Below are 22,312 nucleotides of genomic sequence, written 5' to 3'. Positions count from 1 at the left end.
CGCCCACCCGTGGTCCACTTTCGCGATCCGATTGAGATGTTTTCAAAATGTTTGGGACTGTTTGACAAGGGGCACGTGCCGTGTCGCGCACTTCTCTCTCAAGGTCGTCGAGACCACCCCCTACAGAGATTTCTCTGAGGTGAAATTTTCTTGATTATCTTTCTACAGATGACAGATATGTAATTTCGACAGTAGCAGACTTTCTCGTCGAGACATTCAAATTTCTATAGTTCTATCGCAATCGTTCCATGATTTTTTCATCTCTCTATTCTTTATTTTTTTTTTTTTTTCTTTTATGTATATAGTATCGTGTAGTTAATCGATAAGACATTGATTTTTTTGTGTATATTGTCCTCGAGGTCCATTCTCCATCGTCTGTTTGATTAGAAAGACAAGTACAGACTTCTTTGGAATAGAAATATTTTCACGAATATATTGTTGGATATTCCAGACGAATAAAATACTCGATCAAATTGAACGTTGATCTTTTTTTTCACAAGGTGAGCCTGAATTGTTTTTAAGATCTAGTTTTCATTCCCGTGATCAAAACGACTATAAATTGTACACGTCGTTGAAAATCTTTTTACGAATACATTATTTATTTTTATTATTTATACTGAACTATGTATGCCAAAGAACAAGCGTCTCCTTTTTAAGATTCGCTTTCTATCGTTTTCGTAGCTGAAAGCACAATAGAAGCACCATAAAGAAGAAACCATTTATCCCTGATAAAATAGGGAAAAACGAGGTGTCGAGAGGCGACTACTTTGCCCGACGATTGCGATCGTTGCTCGTAAATTAGAAAGTTATTAGGCGGGCAATTGGATGTCGATTAATTTCCCCAGACAAATGAACGTATATACACGCTTCGCACGACAACCGCATAACACAGCCTCCGCCTATGGGAACATCTATACGGGTGTCAGTTGCTCCGTGAAATTCTCCATCAATCTACAAAATTATCCGACATATGGCTGCTAGAGAAGCTGCTACCTTTTTTTTTTTACGCATCTTGCCCGAGAGGTGCCACTTCCGGTCTACTATTTGAATATTCATTGGAAGCATCTCTAAACAGGCACATTTAGATTTATAGCTATTTGTACGGGGAACGTTCCCAAACTTAATTCGAATTGACTTTTAATGGTTTCACTACTGATCTGTTTTTTTTATTAGACAGCTTGTGCTATCCCTGTTCTCTGTTTAAATGATCAAGTACTGACCGATGGTTTATCATATTACAGATGCATCATTTTCTTTCTATTTCATAAAATTGTAAAGTCTAGATAGACGAAATAAGTACGATAAAAATATCAGGCGAATCTTTAGAATTCTCTTTCATAGCCGCACGTTTGTTCGAAGATAGAATTCGAGAACATGAGTTGATCGAACGAGATCAGAAATGAAAAAATAATTTCGCAAACGAATCTGAAAATATCTAATATATTACGTTCAATTTTATATTTTTACCAACATAATTAAAACGAATGGAACCTAAACAGAGATTCATCTCACCTACTAAATATCATACTCCATTTTCGATGTTACGTCGTTTTTGTATTCGCTTGTATATTAAACCTTTAAATTTTCCACAACCGCATAAGAATCCGCAGTCTAATTCTAACAAATACCTTACCGTAAATACCGCGTATATTTTTGCAATTCGTACGTTTCCACGCCATTAAAATTCCCATAAATGCATAAACGTCCGCACTTATGACAGACGTCGTGTGACGTGTGTGGCAAGGAAAACGACGAAAGAGGTCGAACCTACCTGAAGAAGGCTTGAAAAAACGAAAGAAGGAAAGAGAAAACGCGTGATTACAACGCCCCTTGCTTATGGGCCACGGGGTGAACTCCGTAGAGGCGCCGGTTCAAAGTTCGTGGCATACGTATGAATTATGCATTCGGTGCACAGCCTGTGTGTAATCATCCGGTGCATCATTATCCCGAGAGTTTCTGTTACGATTCCATATGGCACGAGATCTCGCCGCGATCTCGCGGAACCGATCGAAAAAAAGCTACGGATAACACGAAGTGTACCGTGCAGGCTAATTTAGAGGATGAATCGTTATGATCTTGCGGGACTTTGGATCACGCTTGATCATTGGTTACGCGAAGTCTACGGTTTCAGTGTTCGAAGAAGTGATTTCTGTTTGTTAAACGGTTGATACGGGTGAAAACAGGTTGGGATTTTCAGTGTAGAGTTACGTTACAATCGATGTGTACCAAAAGATGTGTGTGTAAAGAAGACGAAATTGAAAGAGATTAGCGAAGGAAGTTTATCAGAAATCCTTTTCGAGGAGATTCAAGGGGAGGAATCTCTAATTACGGAGAAAACTGTTCCGGAGGATAGTGAAAAGGATCGCAAGGTCGAAGATTCAGGATTGAAACTTGAAGAAGATAAAAAAGATGTTGAAGCTAAAAAAGATGCTGAATTAAGTCTCGAGTTAACAAAGGCTGGAGAAGAATTATAAATTGTAACAACTGTGATATTAATTTAGTAAGACTGAATATTTTGTAGGATATAGGAAAACTTCGTTTCTTCCTAATTATTAATAATAAAATAAAATAATAGAAAGAAGATATATTTTTGGATGTTTTGTAGAGAAGATATTACTGTACTAAAATCTAAAATCAGTTTTACGAGGAAAGATTCGTTTATATTAATTGAATTAGTTATAAGTTGTCGAGAGGCTGAAAGAGTTAGAACCCTTGGGAAGAAATTGATGGAATTTGTTTTTGAAGAAATAGGAAAATTGTGATATAGGAAAATATGTGGAAAGGATTGTATGACAATGTTCGACTGATTTCTTTTCAGTCTTTTATTTCTTCGTTTTGACGGCTCGATATTTTGACAAGATTTCCTCGTATCGTAAGGATAACAATTATGCAAGGAAGAAAGTGTGAAAGTTTGTCGAATAAGCCAAGTTTTTTGGTGCGTTGCGGATGTTTATTCGACGAGAAAACTAGAGCAAGGCTCGAAAGAGAAAATGAAGAAACTTGGAAAGGTAAATTTTACGATCTGCTACCTTTGAAAATATAGTATTATACCTTTGCTTTTATCCTGCTGTTAGGATTGTTATCTTTGAAAGAACGTAGAAGGATTCGTAAGAAAGAGGAACTAGTATTGCAACGAGAAGATGAACACAAAGAGGGAAAGGTTAGATGGTTCGGAAATATCTTTTTGCAAAATAACGCAATTTTTTTAATTTACTCAAAATAGGAAGCCAGAGAAGATGGAACACGTTTAGTAGAAAAATCGAGAAATGATTACAAATTTACAAAGTGGTCGAAATTGAAGATACTTCGACAGAAGGAAGAAAATAAAAAATGGCAGGAATATTTGAAACGACATAAAAATTGGATCTTTTGTGCAGCTTTGATTAAACTAAAAGTAAAGCGTCTTCTAAACAATGGTAAAGGATTACATTTTAATCTCGATGTATTTTAGGTTTCCTTATCGCGTCAAGAATGGCATCGTACTTGTCATTTGAAGGAAAGAGCAATTATTCGGAAAAATATCCATTTGGAAAATATTTTAAAGTATTCTACGATCGTTCGTGATATAATTATTAAAAGATACTCAGTAAAATTTCACTTTTTTTCGCAGAATAAGATGGAAATATAAAATCGACGAAGCATTGTCGTCTGATTCTATAATTTTCGACAAAGTTAGTTCTTCTTTGCTGAGAAATCTTTTTCCCAGAATTTTCTACAACTTCCTACGTGCAATATAAAAATTGTTTTTAATCAAATACGATAGATAATGAAGCACGAACGAGACAGAAAGAAACAACTAAGACTTCGTCAAGAAAGATTGATAAAAATCATCACGAAGATCGCTCAAGAGATGAACAATGGTATTCGTTTGTGGAAGAAGCCAAAAGACGTGTGTGTAAAGAAGACGAAATTGAAAGAGATTAGCGAAGGAAGTTTATCAGAAATCCTTTTCGAGGAGATTCAAGGGGAGGAATCTCTAATTACGGAGAAAACTGTTCCGGAGGATAGTGAAAAGGATCGCAAGGTCGAAGATTCAGGATTGAAACTTGAAGAAGATAAAAAAGATATTGAAGCTAAAAAAGATGCTGAAGCTAAAAAAGAGGGACGTACTTTGGAAGATGAAGAAGATTTCGAAAAATTCCTAGTAAAAGAATCCAAATCATCGATAGAACAAGTATTCGAGCAAGACACTTGCTTCTTTGCAATTCCAAGCATCGTCACTTTTGATGTAAATATTCTAACTCAGTTCCCTTAGAAATTTCAATACTAATTTAATTAGCGTTTGCGTTTAATTCTGAACGTATTCTCAATTGATCTACTTCTTGAATTTTTATTCTAAATTAATTAACACGCAGTATATTTAATCAGGACTTCGAAGCGAATAAGAAGTATTCTCGTAAAGTGATAGTCAGAAACAAAGCAGCAAAATGGGCGTATCTGCGATTCCATAAAGTGTACACAGAAGTGTGGGAGCCTGCAGTCATCGAGGTTCCCGAATGATTAATTTATGAATTTTATAACTGAAATCAGAAAGAACGTATTCGATAAATATTTCGAACTTAGATCGACATTATGGACGCTGCAAGGGTCAAACCTGGGCTGGACGTGATGGTTAACGTAAAATTTTCACCAGTTTACGAGGAAGAAGTGGCAGCAGAAATCTCGTTCCTTACTCTGAGTCCAGATTATGCCGAAACTTTTCATGAATTTCGTATTCCAGTTCGTTGCGCTCCACAAAGTGCTACACCTGTTTTGGAACCTAAGGAAGTCAGGTTCGCAAATGAAAACCAGGATTTGAGTGCACATTCGATTAATGCAGTTTTTTTTTATTTATTTATTAAAATTACAATTAATTCTCGCGTTGAGAATAATGCAGTTCTAATTTGTATTTTATATTTAACGACACAAAATTCAACGGGGAAAGTACGATGAATAGACTGCAGATATTTATACAATTTTGTATCATTATGAACACGCTTGAAAAAATAAATTGTAAATTTCGCTTCGCTCGCTAAATATTATAAGTGTTCCACTTTAGATATTTTATATATTTTGTCCGGATTTTGTAGATTTTTAAAATTTTAAATTTCCCAAGAATGCATGAACATCCACGATTTATATTAATAGGTTCCCTTCAGCTCCGATTTGGAGATACGACAACGCAAAATTCAACGAGAGAACTCTTATTATCTCCAACGATGGTAGTAAATCCTTTTCCATTGTAATTGAAGAAAGAAACGATCGTGACCATTCTTTCTTATGGCATTTCGATCAGGCGGATATACAAAGCGTAAAATCGTCCATTTCGTGCTTCGGTCAGTTTAAACGTTTAGAATATTTAACACAGTTCAGCAACATCTCTGATAAATTACGTATACGTGTTTTTAGACAAAGAAGAGACTGAACAAACAAGCGTAGAGAATGTGGATGACAACAAAGACGTCTCGGTTAATCAGAAATCTGGAAAAATGTATGAAATCGAAGTACCTCCAAAATTCAAGTGTCGTTTAAAAATCACTTTTCGACCGAGATACATAGGTCTTCACCACGAAGTGTTGGAAATTTGTTTTTTGACTGAAAATAGGACACTTGGAAAATTGGTTCATAACTCACAATGCAAATTATACGAATATTTAAAGACTAGAGAATACAAAAATTGTCTCGTTTTTCAAGTAGAGTGTTCCAATTTGGACAGAAGTGATTGGTTATCAGATCCACTTAGATCCACCGTGTATTGATCTAGGCATCGTAATGATCGATTCTGACATTTGTCAGCAATCTTTTACTATCGTTAATAATGGTAACTTTTTTATAATCAAAGGTGGCTACGTTATTAATTAAAGTATCAGAATGCGATTGGTATTTTAGGACGTAACAGTGTGGAAGTTTTAACGAAGACACCAAAAAGTTTGGGAAATCAAGTGTCAGTTTATCCAAAGTCAACGATCGTACAATCTGAATCGTCCTCGAAAGTTAATGTGAGATTCATACCTGAATCCAGTATCATTGATATCTCTACACGGTACAATAAATCATCTAAATTATAGTAGAAATTAATTGAAATTTATTTTAATTAATATATCACTCACACATTCGTTCTGTATTTTTAGATTCTACGATCCAACGTGCAGCATGCTAGAATTCCCCATTCAAGTACAAATTATGTCTCATGGACCGAAGAAACCACCGCCATTGATACTGAAAGCTCTTGCTAGTTTAACTACGTGTCGTGGTCTAATATTAGGTCAGTCATTAATTTAAAAAAATGAAGAAAAAAAAGAATAAAATGCCAAAGGATATTCAAATAGATAAATAAATCTTAAAATGCATTGACCAAATCAAAGATAGCAAAATAGAGCTTGAAATTAGTAAAACTAAAGTCGATGGGAAAACAGTTTAAAATAAAAATAAAATATTAGCAATAAGAGCCTAAAACTAGATGAAAAAGATCTTAGGTTTCTTTTGTATTATTTATTTTGCAGAACCACCGTATGTCGAGCTGGGATATGTCCACACACATGAATCTGTATACACAGAATTAACACTAACGAACGAGTCTTTATTAATTCAAGAATACGCCTTTATCGACTTACCTCCGTCTATGGAAATACATCCAAACCATGGTTTTGGTGCCATTCTTCCTGGAGAAACTATCAAACTTCATCTGATTTACTCTGCATGCTTAACAGACATTCCTGGGAATGAGATTGGAGAAAATGGATTGACCGGTGAACGAAGGTTTAGCAGTTCTTTCAGAAAACGTAGATTCATTTTGTTGTTACATTCACAAAGATCAATGAATGATCTCTTTTATCAGCTTCCAAGTGCAAGTAGTTACTTTGGCAGAGCTCGCTGGGTGTAAAGGACAAACAATATTGAATAAACTGAAGAATGAAATAAACAGGCAATCGACAGTTCCACGGTATCGTGGACTCCCACCACCAGTGCCTATGAACCTTAAAACTCCCAAAGTAATACGTCGAATGACTGACCGGGACGAAGATAATCTGGAAAATCAATTAAGCAATGATTCTGTGATGAACGAAAAAGATCCAGATGGTAAAAGATTATTCTCAGATCAATTTATAAAAATTGATAGAAGTAAACTGCGGATTTGTGCGTATTTATTGGAAATTCGAAGGTTGAAGAATGCACAGATACTAAAAATAAAAAATCAAGCTTAGAAATAGATTTAAAGAAATCTTTGGTTTCATACTATACAAAAATATATAGAGTATCTAAAGTATAATACTGATTGTAAAATTTATAGTGATAGCAGGTAAAACAATTCTCTACTTACGCTTCAGTTTTTTAATTATATTCATAAAAAAATGAATTTGCATACAAATTCGCAGTCTAGTCGTAAGAAATCGTAATTTTTATGAACGAATATTAGACAAGAAAGAAGTCACGGATGCTATGATAGAAAAGTCCCATCATTTGGATAAAAGAAAGGAGAAGAACTCGATAGAAATTTATGTGTACATTATAGACACATTTTGCGAGCTGAGCGAGCAAATTATCGAATTTCCTCCAACCCCTTGTGGTTCGTTCTCAATGGTAAAATAGATAAACAAGTATCTAATAAATAAATAAATAAATAAAATAAAATATATTAACCAATCAATTTGTTGTAATAAACGAAATTAGGCTTCGGTGCATCTGAGGGGTTTCAACGTGGCTTCCTATCCTCATTGCACCTGCGGAATTATAAAAAATCAACGTAAAGAGTTCACAGCTCGTTACCAATTTAAGAGTTCCTCCGATAGACTCAAGATTATGCCACAGTCTGGTGTTTTACAGAGCAACGAGTTTATCGCTGTAAATTTCATGTTCAAGCCAAAGTTACCGAAAAATATGATTTTCGAAAAGGATCTTAGATTGAAAATGAACGTCGTTGAGCAGGAGACGAAGACTGAAAAAATCGAAGAATCGGCAAAAGAAGGTATTTTTATTAACGCTAAAACGACCAGTCAATTTCGGATGCAAATTCCATGTCAAAAAATTAAAAAATATGATTTCTACGATATTTATAAGAAAATTCAATAATTTCCAACATTTCAAAAGTACAACTGAGATAGTAATAAATATAAAAGAAAAATTCACAACGAAAAAAATAATTATACTCTTCTAAAAGCAAGAAGAAAAAAGAGGAAGAAAGAAGTGGAGGAGAAGAAGATTCCTGAAGTTGATAAAGTAACTGGCGAAATCAGCTTATTGGAAACTTTCGAACGTTGTATTTCCACGATTTTCGTGACATGCACGATCGATTTAGAAATGAAGGATGGAACGAAACGCGATGAATTACTTTTTGTGAAATTAATTTGTCCCATTAGTAGACCGGAAATCTTGGTCTTGAACGAGGATCGTGAAATTGCCTTTGGACCAACAGCGATTGGTACATCTTCCAGAAAATTTCTCTTCGTGAAAAATATTTCCAATCAGTAAGTACCAACATAAATAAAAAACGAACGATTTCTAAAATAAGAATTTGTCATCCTTCTCTTTTAAACAATATTTAATATTAAAAATTCGAATGTTAAATATTAGAAGAATAATAATTTTATAAATGTTATAAGATATATATGAGAATATTTAAGAAAATGATTTCAAAATTGGTATTCGTTTCAATTAGAAACGTGAAGATAGACGTGAGTTTATTAGATCCATTTGGACCATTTTTCGTGCCTCCTGGAAGGACGATCGAAACTGGTTCCATCTTGAAGCTTCCAGTTACGTATCAGCCGGAAGAAAATCACGAAGATGAAGTAAGCTATCTTTAAATTGAATTTAATCCCTTGTTTAATAATTGGGAGGAAAAATTAAAAAGCATTGTAGGTAGGGATTCTAATAAAATCTGTCCGTGGCGCCTTGCTTTTGAAAAGAAATGTCCATCCGTTTCCTTCTATAGTTCGCGTATCTTTGATTTTGTACCTTCCTGGGCCAGGAATTTCCCAAGATAGACTAGGCCTGACAAATTCAACGTTTATATTGAAAGGATAATTCTTCGTGTTTTTTGGTTTCTTTGGTGATTTTGGGTCGTAATGACCAGGTCCTGGTTCCTTTGGATCTTTGTAACATAACGCTAGATCTTTCAACATCGCTCTAGTACCTGATACCTTAGGAAATCTGTCGAAAGATAACCGTTTATTTTTTGATTATTATAAAAATTAGAATATTCATTTCGGGGGAATAGAAATTTAACTCCCTTTCTCCTCTTAATATTTTTGCGGAATAAATACCTCACATTGCATAAATGTAAATTTTGATAATAATACCTTGGACAGGTGGTCCAACGTCCCTTAAAATAATACGATTTATGCAACAATTTGTCCATTTCTGCTGGCAACGATCTGGGCCAGTCTCCACGATCCTCCAGTTTTACAGTTGCAAAATAGCCCTTGATCGTGCTTTCATCCCTTGGCCCTGAAAACAAATCGATTGATGTAGAATATTTGAAACGCGTAACACCGATCTTGAATAACCTGTGAACAAATTGTAGGGTCCTTTTTTTCCAGTAACCTTCTCCAGGTAAGTTTCAAGAGATTTTGGATGTCTCACGTCGTACCTAAAAAGACAAATAATTCGTCAGTTCCAAATTTTCATGTTCATATCTTCTTGACAGATAGTAAAATTGGAAATTACGAACAAATTGCATGGCAGTGTCCAAGGTTTCATTAGAGTACGGAATCTAGGCCGCAAACCATCGTATTCAAAAGTTGGCACGCAAGACTGTCCCTCGCGTCTTCTTTTGTCCACGTAGTAATAAGGACACTTCCTTGTATACCCTGAAACAAACAATCAAGAGAGTTAGTAAGATTTATCAAGCAACTTATATCTATAAAGAAATAATTTCGAATCATTCGCCTGGCCCAGGAGTAGTCGATGGCCAAGCAGGTTGGAAAAGGGGAACAGTTCCAAATCCAACGTTTCTTTTAACAGCTTTGCAAGCTCCGTTCAGGATGATATCAGGCCACTGGGGTATTTCGTGGGTTCCTGGACCACGTCCTGTCTTCATCAGGTATCTCTGCGTCGCATATTTTTCTACTCTTCCTCCCATTGTCCTCGAAAATTCTTCAGACTCCAACTCCTTCTTCCAGCTAGTTTTCATTTTGAAACAAATTTTCTCTACATTAATCGCGATATAATAGGAAAAGGTTTAACTCTTGTACAGATGACCAAAACGTTCACGATTCTTGGGTAACCAGTGTATTTCATGCAGGAATTTTGGTACATCAGATACGCAGCGATGATTTTCTTACATCTCCGAAATTTTCAATTTTCTCATTCTGCATCGTACCAAGTACAATTTTAAGCAATCTGAACGAGAAAATTACGTAAAACTGTACTATAATCTGATGATATAGAAATGAGAAAAGCAGTCACGAGTGGTTAAACCCATATATCTGAACCTTTATCGTCCGAAGCTTTGTTACTTAAAATTTTGTGCATAAACTTTCATCTTAAAGACGTGAATTGTCGTAAAGAAATCTAAAATGGTGTAGTGACATTTTTATAAAAACGTACAAGGAGTTAATTGTTAATAGCATTTAATGGAAATATACCTGATGCCAGTGGATTTGCTTTTAGCAATCAAAGGATCGTACGATCCCACTGCTATTGATGACACTGGATCGTTTGTGTAGAATTTTGGGTGTAATCCAATGTGTGTGCCGCGTTTTGATCCGGTGCCGAATGGCGCACCAGGCTTCTTCATGCGTGGAATTAGGCATTGGCATCGCCATTTGCACGAACATCGACAAATTTTAAACGACTGCGTTTTGGTTCCACAAGACATCGTGATTTTTTTTAATCGATCTTCCTCAACTGCTAATTTCCAAATTTTTAACATTAATCGTGTGCGATTACAATACGACTGCGGATACTTATGCAATACGTATTTTCAACGCTAACTTTTTTGTAACTAAACTTTCTTTATAATTAAAAAGATTTGTCTTACGTATTATAATGAGCGCTATACTATAATGCTATAAACTGTATTTCGTATGTTATAATGAATATTATAGTGAGTACCGTACTCTGTATAGTTTTATATATCTTATATAATGTAGCGTTATGTAGAAAATTTCCAACAAGTGGACAAAAATCCACGTCTAGCGATAACTATCCTTTTCTGATATCTTATCTTCTTGCTTATTGATTGTCCTTACCTAGGAAATATTTCTTTAATTACATATTGCAATCATGAACAAAGGCTTTTAACGAGATTAACAAGGTTAGTAAAGTAAAAACACAAATTTTGAATTCCTTCTGCGATTGGAACTAAGTTCATACGATATCTGTCGATCGATGAATTCTAGAATCTTTCACGTTTTTCAACAGAAATTGGATTACGTTACTATCGATATAAAATTTTTGTAAATTTACGAATCTGCAGCCCACATTAGAAACAAATAATGAAGCGAATTAATTTCTGCTAGAATCAAGAATATTTCGAAGTTTCCAGTTCCAGAACGAGAACCAGATGGAGCGTGAAACTTACGGGACGAGGAGTGGTGCCATCTTATGTCTTGAAGCCTCGATTTCGGGTTGCTCGTTTCGAACTTACCGACGAGAAATCCATAGAACTAAGGATGTCTGTAAGTTTGAAACAACCATTGTAAATATTTTTGCATTCTTTACTCTATAAACTTTTAACATTGCACAAAATACGTATACGATGTATACAGATATCTTCGTTCACTTACGCTGTTAATTATCAACAGCGGATAATTAGCGAAGCTCTCCCCGTATACCTTTGCGTGATAAAATAGTTGCTCGATCAACTTTTAAATTTGCCCTATTAGAAAAGAAAAAGTACAGAAACCAGAGAATAAATTTGGTTAGAAACTTGATAAAGGAATAATAATCTAGCATTTAACATTTATTGAGTCTTCATTGTCAACAAGAATGATGTATTTTAATTTATGCGGCCTGTATTTTCCATTCAAACACCGATTACGAGCAATTAATTAACTGGATAATTTGATTCTCAACGAACAAATAACTAAATAAAGGATGAAGCAGTTTAATGCAGAAAGAGCAATCACCACAAATGTAATTGTAATTGGATCATGAAAACGTATGAGCCTGTTGTTTCAAGATTAATTGGAGAAGCGACGCATGAGAGGCTTCTAATTACTCCCGGTAATGCCACCACGCGACGAATTAATTGAAAACCATTATCTTTCGTCCGTATTTTATCGATTATCATTTTCATACAAGGTACTAAACAATGAAGTTTCACGTAACTCCCAAATGATCCGTGCTCTCTCTATGATCCATTGTATCCTCGCTGGATATGCATATATGGGATATGTATAACGTTTGCAAATTTATTCAATCTACACGAAACTAATCGACGACCGTGTCAACAACACTAAACGATTTTGTTCTCTTTCGGCTTATGCCATGTGAGTCGGATGTTACGCGCAAGGAATCACGAACAGTTTTGAAACTTTGCTCAGTAAATTCGTGGATAATTAAGACAAATATCTATATGATCAATATTTCTTTTAAATATTCGTATCTCTATGTTATAAACTTTTCATGTGTTTAGATCGCAGAAACAGTGTTTTAATTAAATTCCTACGAGTATCTGTTACGATAAAATACTTGAAAATATAGATTGCACATTTTATAAATAATTGTTCATATTATGCAAAATATTATTCTTACAAAACTATTCGTTACCATCAACGTCAACGTCAACGTCAACGTCAACGTTAACTTCAACTTCAACTTCAACTTCAACTTCAACTTCAACTTCAACTTCAACTTCAACTTCAACTTCAACTTCAACTTCAACTTCAACTTCCACGATGACGACGACGACGACGACGACGACGACGACGACGACGACGACGACGACGACGACGACGACGACGATGACGATGACGATGACGATGACGATGACGATGACGATGACGATGACGATGACGATGATGATGATGTTGATAATGATGTTGATGATGTTGATGATGATGTTGATGATGTTCATGACGATGTTGATGATGACGATGATGATGATGATGACGATGTAGATGATGACGATGATGATGTCGATGGTGATGATGTTGTAGTTAACGTTGAAGTTGAGGTTGAGGTTGAAGTTAACTTCAACCTCAGCGTCACCAACTTCAACGTCGTCAATATCAACATCATCATCATCATCATCATCATCATCATCATCGTCATCGTCATCAACATCATCACAATCATCATCAACATCATCATCATCATCATCAGCATCAGCATCAGCATCATCAACATCATCATCATCATCATCAACATAATCATCATCGTCATCATCATCATCATCGTCATCGTCATCGTCATCGTTATCGTCATCGTCATCGTCATCATCATCATCATCATCATCATCATCATCATCAACGTCACAACATCATCATAATTCGTAGATTATTCCGACGATTCTTTTCTCTGGAGTATTTGTTCATTTCCTCTAAACTTCCCAGGAATCTTCATGTTTCAATAATATAAGTAAAGCTAATTTTCCACGAATATTCAGACTGCAATTAAAAATCCAATTTCCATTTTAAAAATAATTCCCGGTATAGTGGACGTTACGTTTCTTTCGAAATCCGTCCATCGTACGGTGCCATCGATTCAATCCCATTCTTCTGCAAGATACACGAAACATATAAGAAAACAGCTCACGGCTTACAATATTGTTCTCCTAATGGTGTACCATTGTCTGGTTAGAAAAATGCTATTCTAAATCAGGAAATCGTCGACTGGAGGCGAGTATCGGATTCGAAAGGACAACAAATGGCGATAACTTTATCCGCGCCTTTCGCGACGACTTCCAATGGCTCTATCGTGGTCAAAGGATTATCTGTTATTTTGATACGGACGCGAATTAATTTCTGCTAGAATCAAGAATATTTCGAAGTTTCCAGTTCCAGAACGAGAACCAGATGGAGCGTGAAACTTACGGGACGAGGAGTGGTGCCATCTTATGTCTTGAAGCCTCGTTTTCGGGTTACTCGTTTCGAACTTACCGACGAGAAATCCATAGAACTAAGGATGTCTGTAAGTTTGAAACAACCATTGTAAATATTTTTGCATTCTTTACTCTATAAACTTTTAACATTGCACAAAATACGTATACGATGTATACAGATATCTTCGTTCACTTACGCTGTTAATTATCAACAGCGGATAATTAGCGAAGCTCTCCCCGTATACCTTTGCGTGATAAAATAGTTGCTCGATCAACTTTTAAATTTGCCCTATTAGAAAAGAAAAAGTACAGAAACCAGAGAATAAATTTGGTTAGAAACTTGATAAAGGAATAATAATCTAGCATTTAACATTTATTGAGTCTTCATTGTCAACAAGAATGATGTATTTTAATTTATGCGGCCTGTATTTTCCATTCAAACACCGATTACGAGCAATTAATTAACTGGATAATTTGATTCTCAACGAACAAATAACTAAATAAAGGATGAAGCAGTTTAATGCAGAAAGAGCAATCACCACAAATGTAATTGTAATTGGATCATGAAAACGTATGAGCCTGTTGTTTCAAGATTAATTGGAGAAGCGACGCATGAGAGGCTTCTAATTACTCCCGGTAATGCCACCACGCGACGAATTAATTGAAAACCATTATCTTTCGTCCGTATTTTATCGATTATCATTTTCATACAAGGTACTAAACAATGAAGTTTCACGTAACTCCCAAATGATCCGTGCTCTCTCTATGATCCATTGTATCCTCGCTGGATATGCATATATGGGATATGTATAACGTTTGCAAATTTATTCAATCTACACGAAACTAATCGACGACCGTGTCAACAACACTAAACGATTTTGTTCTCTTTCGGCTTATGCCATGTGAGTCGGATGTTACGCGCAAGGAATCACGAACAGTTTTGAAACTTTGCTCAGTAAATTCGTGGATAATTAAGACAAATATCTATATGATCAATATTTCTTTTAAATATTCGTATCTCTATGTTATAAACTTTTCATGTGTTTAGATCGCAGAAACAGTGTTTTAATTAAATTCCTACGAGTATCTGTTACGATAAAATACTTGAAAATATAGATTGCACATTTTATAAATAATTGTTCATATTATGCAAAATATTATTCTTACAAAACTATTCGTTACGATCAACGTCAACGTCAACGTCAACGTTAACTTCAACTTCAACTTCAACTTCAACTTCAACTTCAACTTCAACTTCCACGATGACGACGACGACGACGACGACGACGACGACGACGACGACGACGACGACGACGACGACGACGACGATGACGATGACGATGACGATGACGATGACGATGACGATGACGATGATGATGATGTTGATAATGATGTTGATGATGTTGATGATGATGTTGATGATGTTCATGACGATGTTGATGATGACGATGATGATGATGATGACGATGTAGATGATGACGATGATGATGTCGATGGTGATGATGTTGTAGTTAACGTTGAAGTTGAGGTTGAGGTTGAAGTTAACTTCAACCTCAGCGTCACCAACTTCAACGTCGTCAATATCAACATCATCATCATCATCATCATCATCATCATCATCGTCATCGTCATCAACATCATCACAATCATCATCAACATCATCATCATCATCATCAGCATCAGCATCAACATCATCAACATCATCATCATCATCATCAACATAATCATCATCGTCATCATCATCATCATCGTCATCGTTATCGTCATCGTCATCGTCATCGTCATCATCATCATCATCATCATCATCATCATCATCATCATCATCATCATCATCATCATCATCATCATCATCATCATCATCAACGTCACAACATCATCATAATTCGTAGATTATTCCGACGATTCTTTTCTCTGGAGTATTTGTTCATTTCCTCTAAACTTCCCAGGAATCTTCATGTTTCAATAATATAAGTAAAGCTAATTTTCCACGAATATTCAGACTGCAATTAAAAATCCAATTTCCATTTTAAAAATAATTCCCGGTATAGTGGACGTTACGTTTCTTTCGAAATCCGTCCATCGTACGGTGCCATCGATTCAATCCCATTCTTCTGCAAGATACACGAAACATATAAGAAAACAGCTCACGGCTTACAATATTGTTCTCCTAATGGTGTACCATTGTCTGGTTAGAAAAATGCTATTCTAAATCAGGAAATCGTCGACTGGAGGCGAGTACCGGATTCGAAAGGACAACAAATGGCGATAACTTTATCCGCGCCTTTCGCGACGACTTCCAATGGCTCTATCGTGGTCAAAGGATTATCTGTTATTTTGATACGGACGCGACGAGAAATGTAATTTCGTTGTCATCTCTAATATTACATTGTACGAGTATGAGGAAAACGTTGCTGGAATCTAGGAAACGAGAAAACGAGTTCCGTGATCGTTCGACGAGTTTCACACCCTCTCTGAATAAACGACAAAAATCCCACCCTCCTGAATTGTCCTCGACGTCCACCTCGACAATTTTTTTCTTCGTTTGACAGCTACTATTCCAAAGAATTAAAGAGGAGGAATTTTCTTTATTGAAACATACTTTTTCATGTTCTTTCCCCAAATGGCGACTATTTAATTTTCTGAGTGAAATGAAGTATCGTTGAAAGTGTTTCAATGTATTTTAAATTATAGCTTCTGCTTGATGATTTCTTTTAATTTTCTGAATGGTAATCTTCGAGAGTACGAAATACTTAGTTCTAATAATTGTTTGTATCGCGTTACCTTTCTCAGAAGAATATAGAATAATTATCTTCTGTCGTCAATGAATTCTCCCTTCAAGAGCTTAACACGCCGACAGTAATTAATTCTTCCTTATCTCTGTAATACCTATTCTCAGGTCTGGAAATCAAGGATTACACAGAAACGAACGGCTGCAAATAAATTGGCATGATCCTCGAATACTGACAATTGCTAAACTGTTTCCACCGTATCTACCTATTTAACCCTACGTTTTATTCCTTTAAACAAACCAGGCGGAGAATTTAATTGTTCCCGTTTGAAATTCGAGCCAACACGCAGATCGAACTCGTTAATGTCTATATAATCTCGGCACTTTGAATCCTTTTGGGTTAGCTTGGATGACTTGCAATAAGTGCTTTGAAGCCACGAACTCGCCCCAGATTCTAGCGAAACAATTTCCTGTTGCGGATACACGACTCATGTCGGATACTTGCAAACAAAGTTGCCTTTTAAACATTGCCACGAACTCTTCAAAGGATAGTGAAGTTAAAATTGTACGGCGTAGGTGAAGTATAGAAAATTGGATCGCAAGAATCTTTGACAACCGACGCCGTGTCGTGGATGGAAAGTGTCAAATCGAAGTTCCGCGAATTCGATAAATAAGTTTTTCAAAGAAATATTTAATAACGGGTGAGAAAAAGTCTGGTGCGTAATTACAACCACGAAAAGTAGATTATTTCTATACGATGAATCTTGAAAAACTCGTGTCGCACAATAAATCTACTTGATCAGTTCGATGAATAAATTTTCTAGAAAAATATATGGCGAGGAATAAAAAAAGGTTCCATGCGCGCTTGCGATCGAAGGAATTTAAATGATTTCCATGTATGCGATGGATTTTGAAAAAAAAAAAAACAAAAAAATATATTATAATGAACTGGCCTGGAATAAATTCGATGAATAAATTATTTTGTAATTCTTTGCAAAGAAGAAAGAAAAGTCTCGCGCATAATTGTGATCAAAAGAATTTTAGATTATGTCTATGTGATGGATGTTGAAGAGATTTTTATAACACAATGAGCAACTTTTGAATACCGAATTCTTTGACAAATGAAATATCACTAAGCTTCGTCTCGTTTCATTAACGTTGAGAAATTGTGCAGTTGTAAAACGGTGAACTTTTGGCCGAATAGATTTCCAAGCTTTTGTTACAACTGGTGTACGATTAAGCTTCGTGTCGTTTTACCAACGTTGAGAAATTGTATAATTTTCGAATGGTGAACTTTCCAGTGAAAAGTACTCCGAAGCAAGACAAACCGTGTACATTAAACTTCGTGTCATTTTATTAACGTTGAAGGATTGTTATAACACCGTGTATTATACCTGTACAATGGCGAACTTTTCAATGAAGAGTTTCCTTCAGACAAGACATTAAGCCTCGTATTGTTTTACCGTAATATCGAGGACCTGTTTCATCAGATGCTTCCTTTCTCAAGTAGAAATATAATATTACAATTTGCACAGTTTCTTGACGAAAATCCAAATCTCTTATCTCGCGGAAACTCTTCAACTAAAATAACTAAATCGAGACATTTTCGGTTACCTTTCGTTGGTATGCATAGCATAAATTTTCACGCGAATTCTATTATTGTAAATCACCAGAGAACTTTCATAATGACCTGTCCCACCAAGCTAATCATCTAACGTGTACAGATTAAATTACAGTAACCAGGGACGACTAAATTCTTTTATCTTGTTCTATTTATCTTTATGTTTCTTATCTTTTTCGTACACACCGAAACGTAACGCTCTCTTCTTCCTTTTTCTCGTCATTTTTCTCGCTGTTCCACCACTTCCGTCTCTTCACTCCGTCCTTCACAATAGTTTGGCATAATTTAGACACGTAGCTCGATGAGACGATATTTCTAAAAATTTAATAAACCACTGATGGCCAAAGCAATTTACCAAAATCCTCAACTTCGTCGAATTAAATCGTTGTTCAGCAGCATAATATACAGGGTGGTTGATAACTGGTGGTACAAGCGGAAAGGGGGTGAAAAAAAAGAAGAAAATATAGAATAAAAATTTCTTTTTTTTAATTTTTTTTTTTTTAATTTTTCCATCGAAACAACGATCTACAGTGAGATCCGTTATAACGAGACGCGATAAAGTGCACGCGTACCGAGCGAAAATTCAAAGTCGATTTTCTCGAAAACAAAGCCTCGAACGAAAAATTTTTATTCTATATTTTCGACTTCTTTTTTCGCGTAGAATCACCCCCTTTCCGCTTGTACCACCAATTACCAACCACCCTTTATATTTCTTTATAGAACTGTTCATTTTTTTCTCTTGAATAATGTTACAATTATATTTTTTATTCACTGTATATCGCATACTGTATTTACGATATGTAAATCACAATTTATCAATTGGAATTTTGCGCGCGTGCTATCCGATTTTCAGAGGGCTTCGTTTCTCGAATGTTTCGCGATTCGCATGAATTGTCCATCGCCACGAAAATTATAAATATATATTTATGTTAATAATATGAATTTATATAAATATTTCTCAAATTCCCGCCGGCTGCTTAATGTTTAATCAACAAGCTGTCGAATTGCACCGAATTGATTAATTGGTATCCCGTGTCACTTTATGTTCGAAAATATTGTAGATACAAAATACCGGATCGTGTCCATTGATTTTTCGACTTTCGTTGATGGATGTGCTCGAAGGCGACATCCCACGCCCACGAGATAAATCTCCGCAAAGATCCACCATAAAGAGGAGGAAAGGAAAAGCTGAGAGTGGAAAATCGGCGAAGGCGGAGTTTGACGACAATCTGTTACCGAACGAGGAATTGGCGATATTCGGTGGAAACCTCAAACGATCCGAGGATCGTAGCGGTTTCTCCTTTTGGAATGTCGACGAGAACATGCAGTTACTGGTCCCCGAAAGGAAAACGGTATGATAAAAATCTCATACGATTTCAATTGGAAATCTCTCTTTTATGCTTTCCATATAAAACTTTTTCTCCTGCCCATGTTCTATGTGCGCTTGTTTTATTGAAAATTTGCATAGACATGACTTCGACTTGGCAGCATTTTTCATGAGCGACAGATTTGACTTTTAAAGCATCAATCAATCAAAGTTTCGTATCTACCTTTTAAACGTTTAATCCTTTCGCGAAGAACACAGAATGATAAATTTAGAAAATAATTGTTTCTGCATTTCCAAGATTCTCTGTGTCTCTGTAATCAGATACGGAAAATACGTACCTTATACCTCGTGGATGGAGCGCGCAGTTTTATCTTCCTTCAAATCCAGTGAGATGTTATAGAATGGTGGATGGAATTCGTATGAATCGTTCTTTATTATACAAACAAAAAGCTCCACCGTTTGTTCATTTTTATTTTCATTCACATTGTTGCGGTTTCGAAGATATTGTTCATTTTTTCAAAACATCGTTTATTTGATACGTTCTACGATATAACATCGAGATGGATCGTAGAATGTCGTTAACGATTGCAAGAATATCGCAAGAATACTAATTATTATAACCGCGGAAAAAGAACAACGACGACATAATTCCAAATTGAAGGGATTAATTCGCTTGCGTGTCTTCAAAGATTTCTACGTTTCCTAAAGTCTTCTGCTTTTAACGTCCAATTAAAATTAAATAAATCGATAAGTTCGATGTTTCTAATTACAAAGAGTCCGATAATGCTTCAAGAATTTGTCTCTCGCGTTACAGGTGGAATTCGGTGTACGATTTCAAGCTATTAGCGAGGGAAAGGATTCAGACGCGAAAGAAAGCACGAAAGCAACGCCAAGAGCGAAGAAAAAGGCCAACGCGAAGAAAAATGTGGACAAGCAGAAAGAAACGAACTATTGCCACGTGGCGATAGTGAAACTTACGCTGGGAAGCTGCATATTGCTCGATTTCATAATACTATGTTCGATGAGCTAGAAAGTTGCTCATTTTTATTTCAACAGACGCGAGCTTTGAATCGAATAGTTCGAAGATCCCAGAAGCTCGCGCATTAATCGCCCGTATTCTCGTAGAAATTACTCGGAGAATTTATCGGTGCATTTTTCTACACGGTTCCCTATCGGTTCGATTATCGATTGCTCGTTTTTCATATGTGCAAACGCATGATCACCTTCGATTACCCTTCAAATATTCACGAACATGTGCAGAATGTTCTGAATATCGTTGCTTGAGAGGAGATGAAAAATTCAAAAGTCATATAAATTGCATTCTGGTCATTCTTTCACAGACGTTTAAAAAATTCAGGAACGCTTTAAGGGACGCCTTAAAGAATAATTCATACACTCTGTAAGAAGTAAGCTTCTCAGTGTTCTTGAATTTCCTAAGATATTACCTTTTTTTCAGTTCTTTGAAGTTCCATGACTTTATGAGTCTTCGTTGTCTTCTCAGCTTTCTTAACTTGTCACGTTTTTCAAGTGTTTGCAATTGTCTGCATGTTTCACTTTGCGCGTCCATTTTCCTACTTTTTCCCCCGTTTCACATCTACTACTACTTTCATTCTCTTCGCATTGCTAATGCCCCATTTCCTACTTTCATTTTCCTAGCTTCCTTAATTTTCCGTTTCTTCTCCTCCATTCCCACTTTTTACTTTTCTTCGTTCCCTACGTATCCATTCGTAACTTGTCCTGTCCGTCCAATCCTCCAAACCTTTCGAAAGTTTCCAAACTCTTCTACTTCTTCAACTCTCGTTCCTTCGCTTTAATCCTACATTTTACAATTGGAACGAGAATAATTCACAGTTCAAAGGATTATCGAAGATTTAGAAATATTATTTTTATTGGCAGTGCACAACCCTTCGATAATTCGCAATGAAACCCCGTGTTAGATATATTTTGCACAGTTTATTCGAATATTTACATGCAAACGCAGGCGTAAAAAATCGATACAATTTTATGGACGCTCTCCTATAAAATTAAACACGAAGAAAAATCATTTACATACAATCATGCTTCCTATCTGATCCAGTAGTCCGGTGCATGACTCTGCAAGACAATTTTGTCAAGCTTTCCATGGATAAAATATAACACCACGATGACATAGAGTCGCGTATGAATTATACCACCCGTTATTTCCACGTACGCGACACGCTTTTCGCTCCAGCAATGACTAACACGCGCATATATATGCATATACACAGACACATTCTTTTCAATTACATTCTGATCGCACAGATCCAAGCGAATCTATAATTAATTCGAACGGAAGGTTGTCGATCGATAGGGGTGTCATTAAGCTTCGCCACAGTTCATCGTCGTTAATTAGCTAATTAATTGAGTCTTCACATTCAGAGATCAAACTACAACGAAGCTCTTTATAGTCCACGTAATAATGAATGCCTTGAACGCATGAAGTTTTCGTGAGTTCTTAATGCCGACAAGATGGAATGCAAAGTTTCCTAAAATTTCTTATGGTTTAACAACGATCGTCGAGTAATTTCGAAAGCTCTGTTCTAACACACCGAAGCATAATTTTGAAAATTACGGTTTCTTCTCCACGAGATGAACGTTTGTCGGATCATTCCGTAAGTAATGTCGTTCTTTAATTTATGCGGTGAAGTT

At 35.8% G+C, this 22,312-nt stretch overlaps 2 protein-coding genes across 2 annotated transcripts; one reads left to right on the top strand and one right to left on the bottom strand.

Moving 5' to 3' along the window:
• Positions 1 to 8,594: 8,594 nt before the first annotated feature.
• LOC117205967 (lymphocyte expansion molecule-like) lies at positions 8,595 to 9,800 on the bottom strand. The gene is made up of 4 exons (XM_033444850.1): positions 9,650 to 9,800; positions 9,486 to 9,568; positions 9,279 to 9,426; positions 8,595 to 9,129 (listed from the first exon to the last, which is right to left on the bottom strand). Exons 1-4 carry the CDS (start codon positions 9,676 to 9,678, stop codon positions 8,823 to 8,825), a joined length of 567 nt encoding a protein of 188 aa, XP_033300741.1. The 5' UTR covers positions 9,679 to 9,800; the 3' UTR covers positions 8,595 to 8,822.
• A 1,665-nt stretch (positions 9,801 to 11,465) lies between these two features.
• On the top strand, positions 11,466 to 19,726 carry LOC117205785. Its single transcript, XM_033444519.1, has 2 exons — positions 11,466 to 11,600; positions 19,377 to 19,726. The coding sequence occupies exons 1-2, from the start codon at positions 11,595 to 11,597 to the stop codon at positions 19,671 to 19,673; spliced, it is 303 nt and encodes a 100-aa protein (XP_033300410.1). The 5' UTR covers positions 11,466 to 11,594; the 3' UTR covers positions 19,674 to 19,726.
• The last annotated feature ends 2,586 nt before the right edge of the window (positions 19,727 to 22,312 follow it).

Source organism: Bombus bifarius, unplaced genomic scaffold (assembly GCF_011952205.1).
Source record: "Bombus bifarius isolate JDL3187 unplaced genomic scaffold, Bbif_JDL3187 scf7180000007966, whole genome shotgun sequence".
In the NCBI taxonomy this organism is placed as follows: domain Eukaryota; kingdom Metazoa; phylum Arthropoda; class Insecta; order Hymenoptera; family Apidae; genus Bombus; species Bombus bifarius.
The sequence above is the reverse complement of the archived record's forward strand: the minus strand, read 5'-3'. Positions and strand labels throughout refer to the sequence as shown.

Excerpts from the sequence above, each read along its gene's own strand:
- LOC117205967 (XM_033444850.1), bottom strand. The coding sequence starts at position 9,678 with ATGAAACCTTGGACACTGCCATGCAATTT. Across the intron at positions 9,569-9,649 it reads TGGACACTGCCATGCAATTT|GTACGACGTGAGACATCCAA; the intron begins GTTCGTAATTTC and ends TTGTCTTTTTAG. Across the intron at positions 9,130-9,278 it reads CGTTGGACCACCTGTCCAAG|ATTTCCTAAGGTATCAGGTA; the intron begins GTATTATTATCA and ends ATCTTTCGACAG.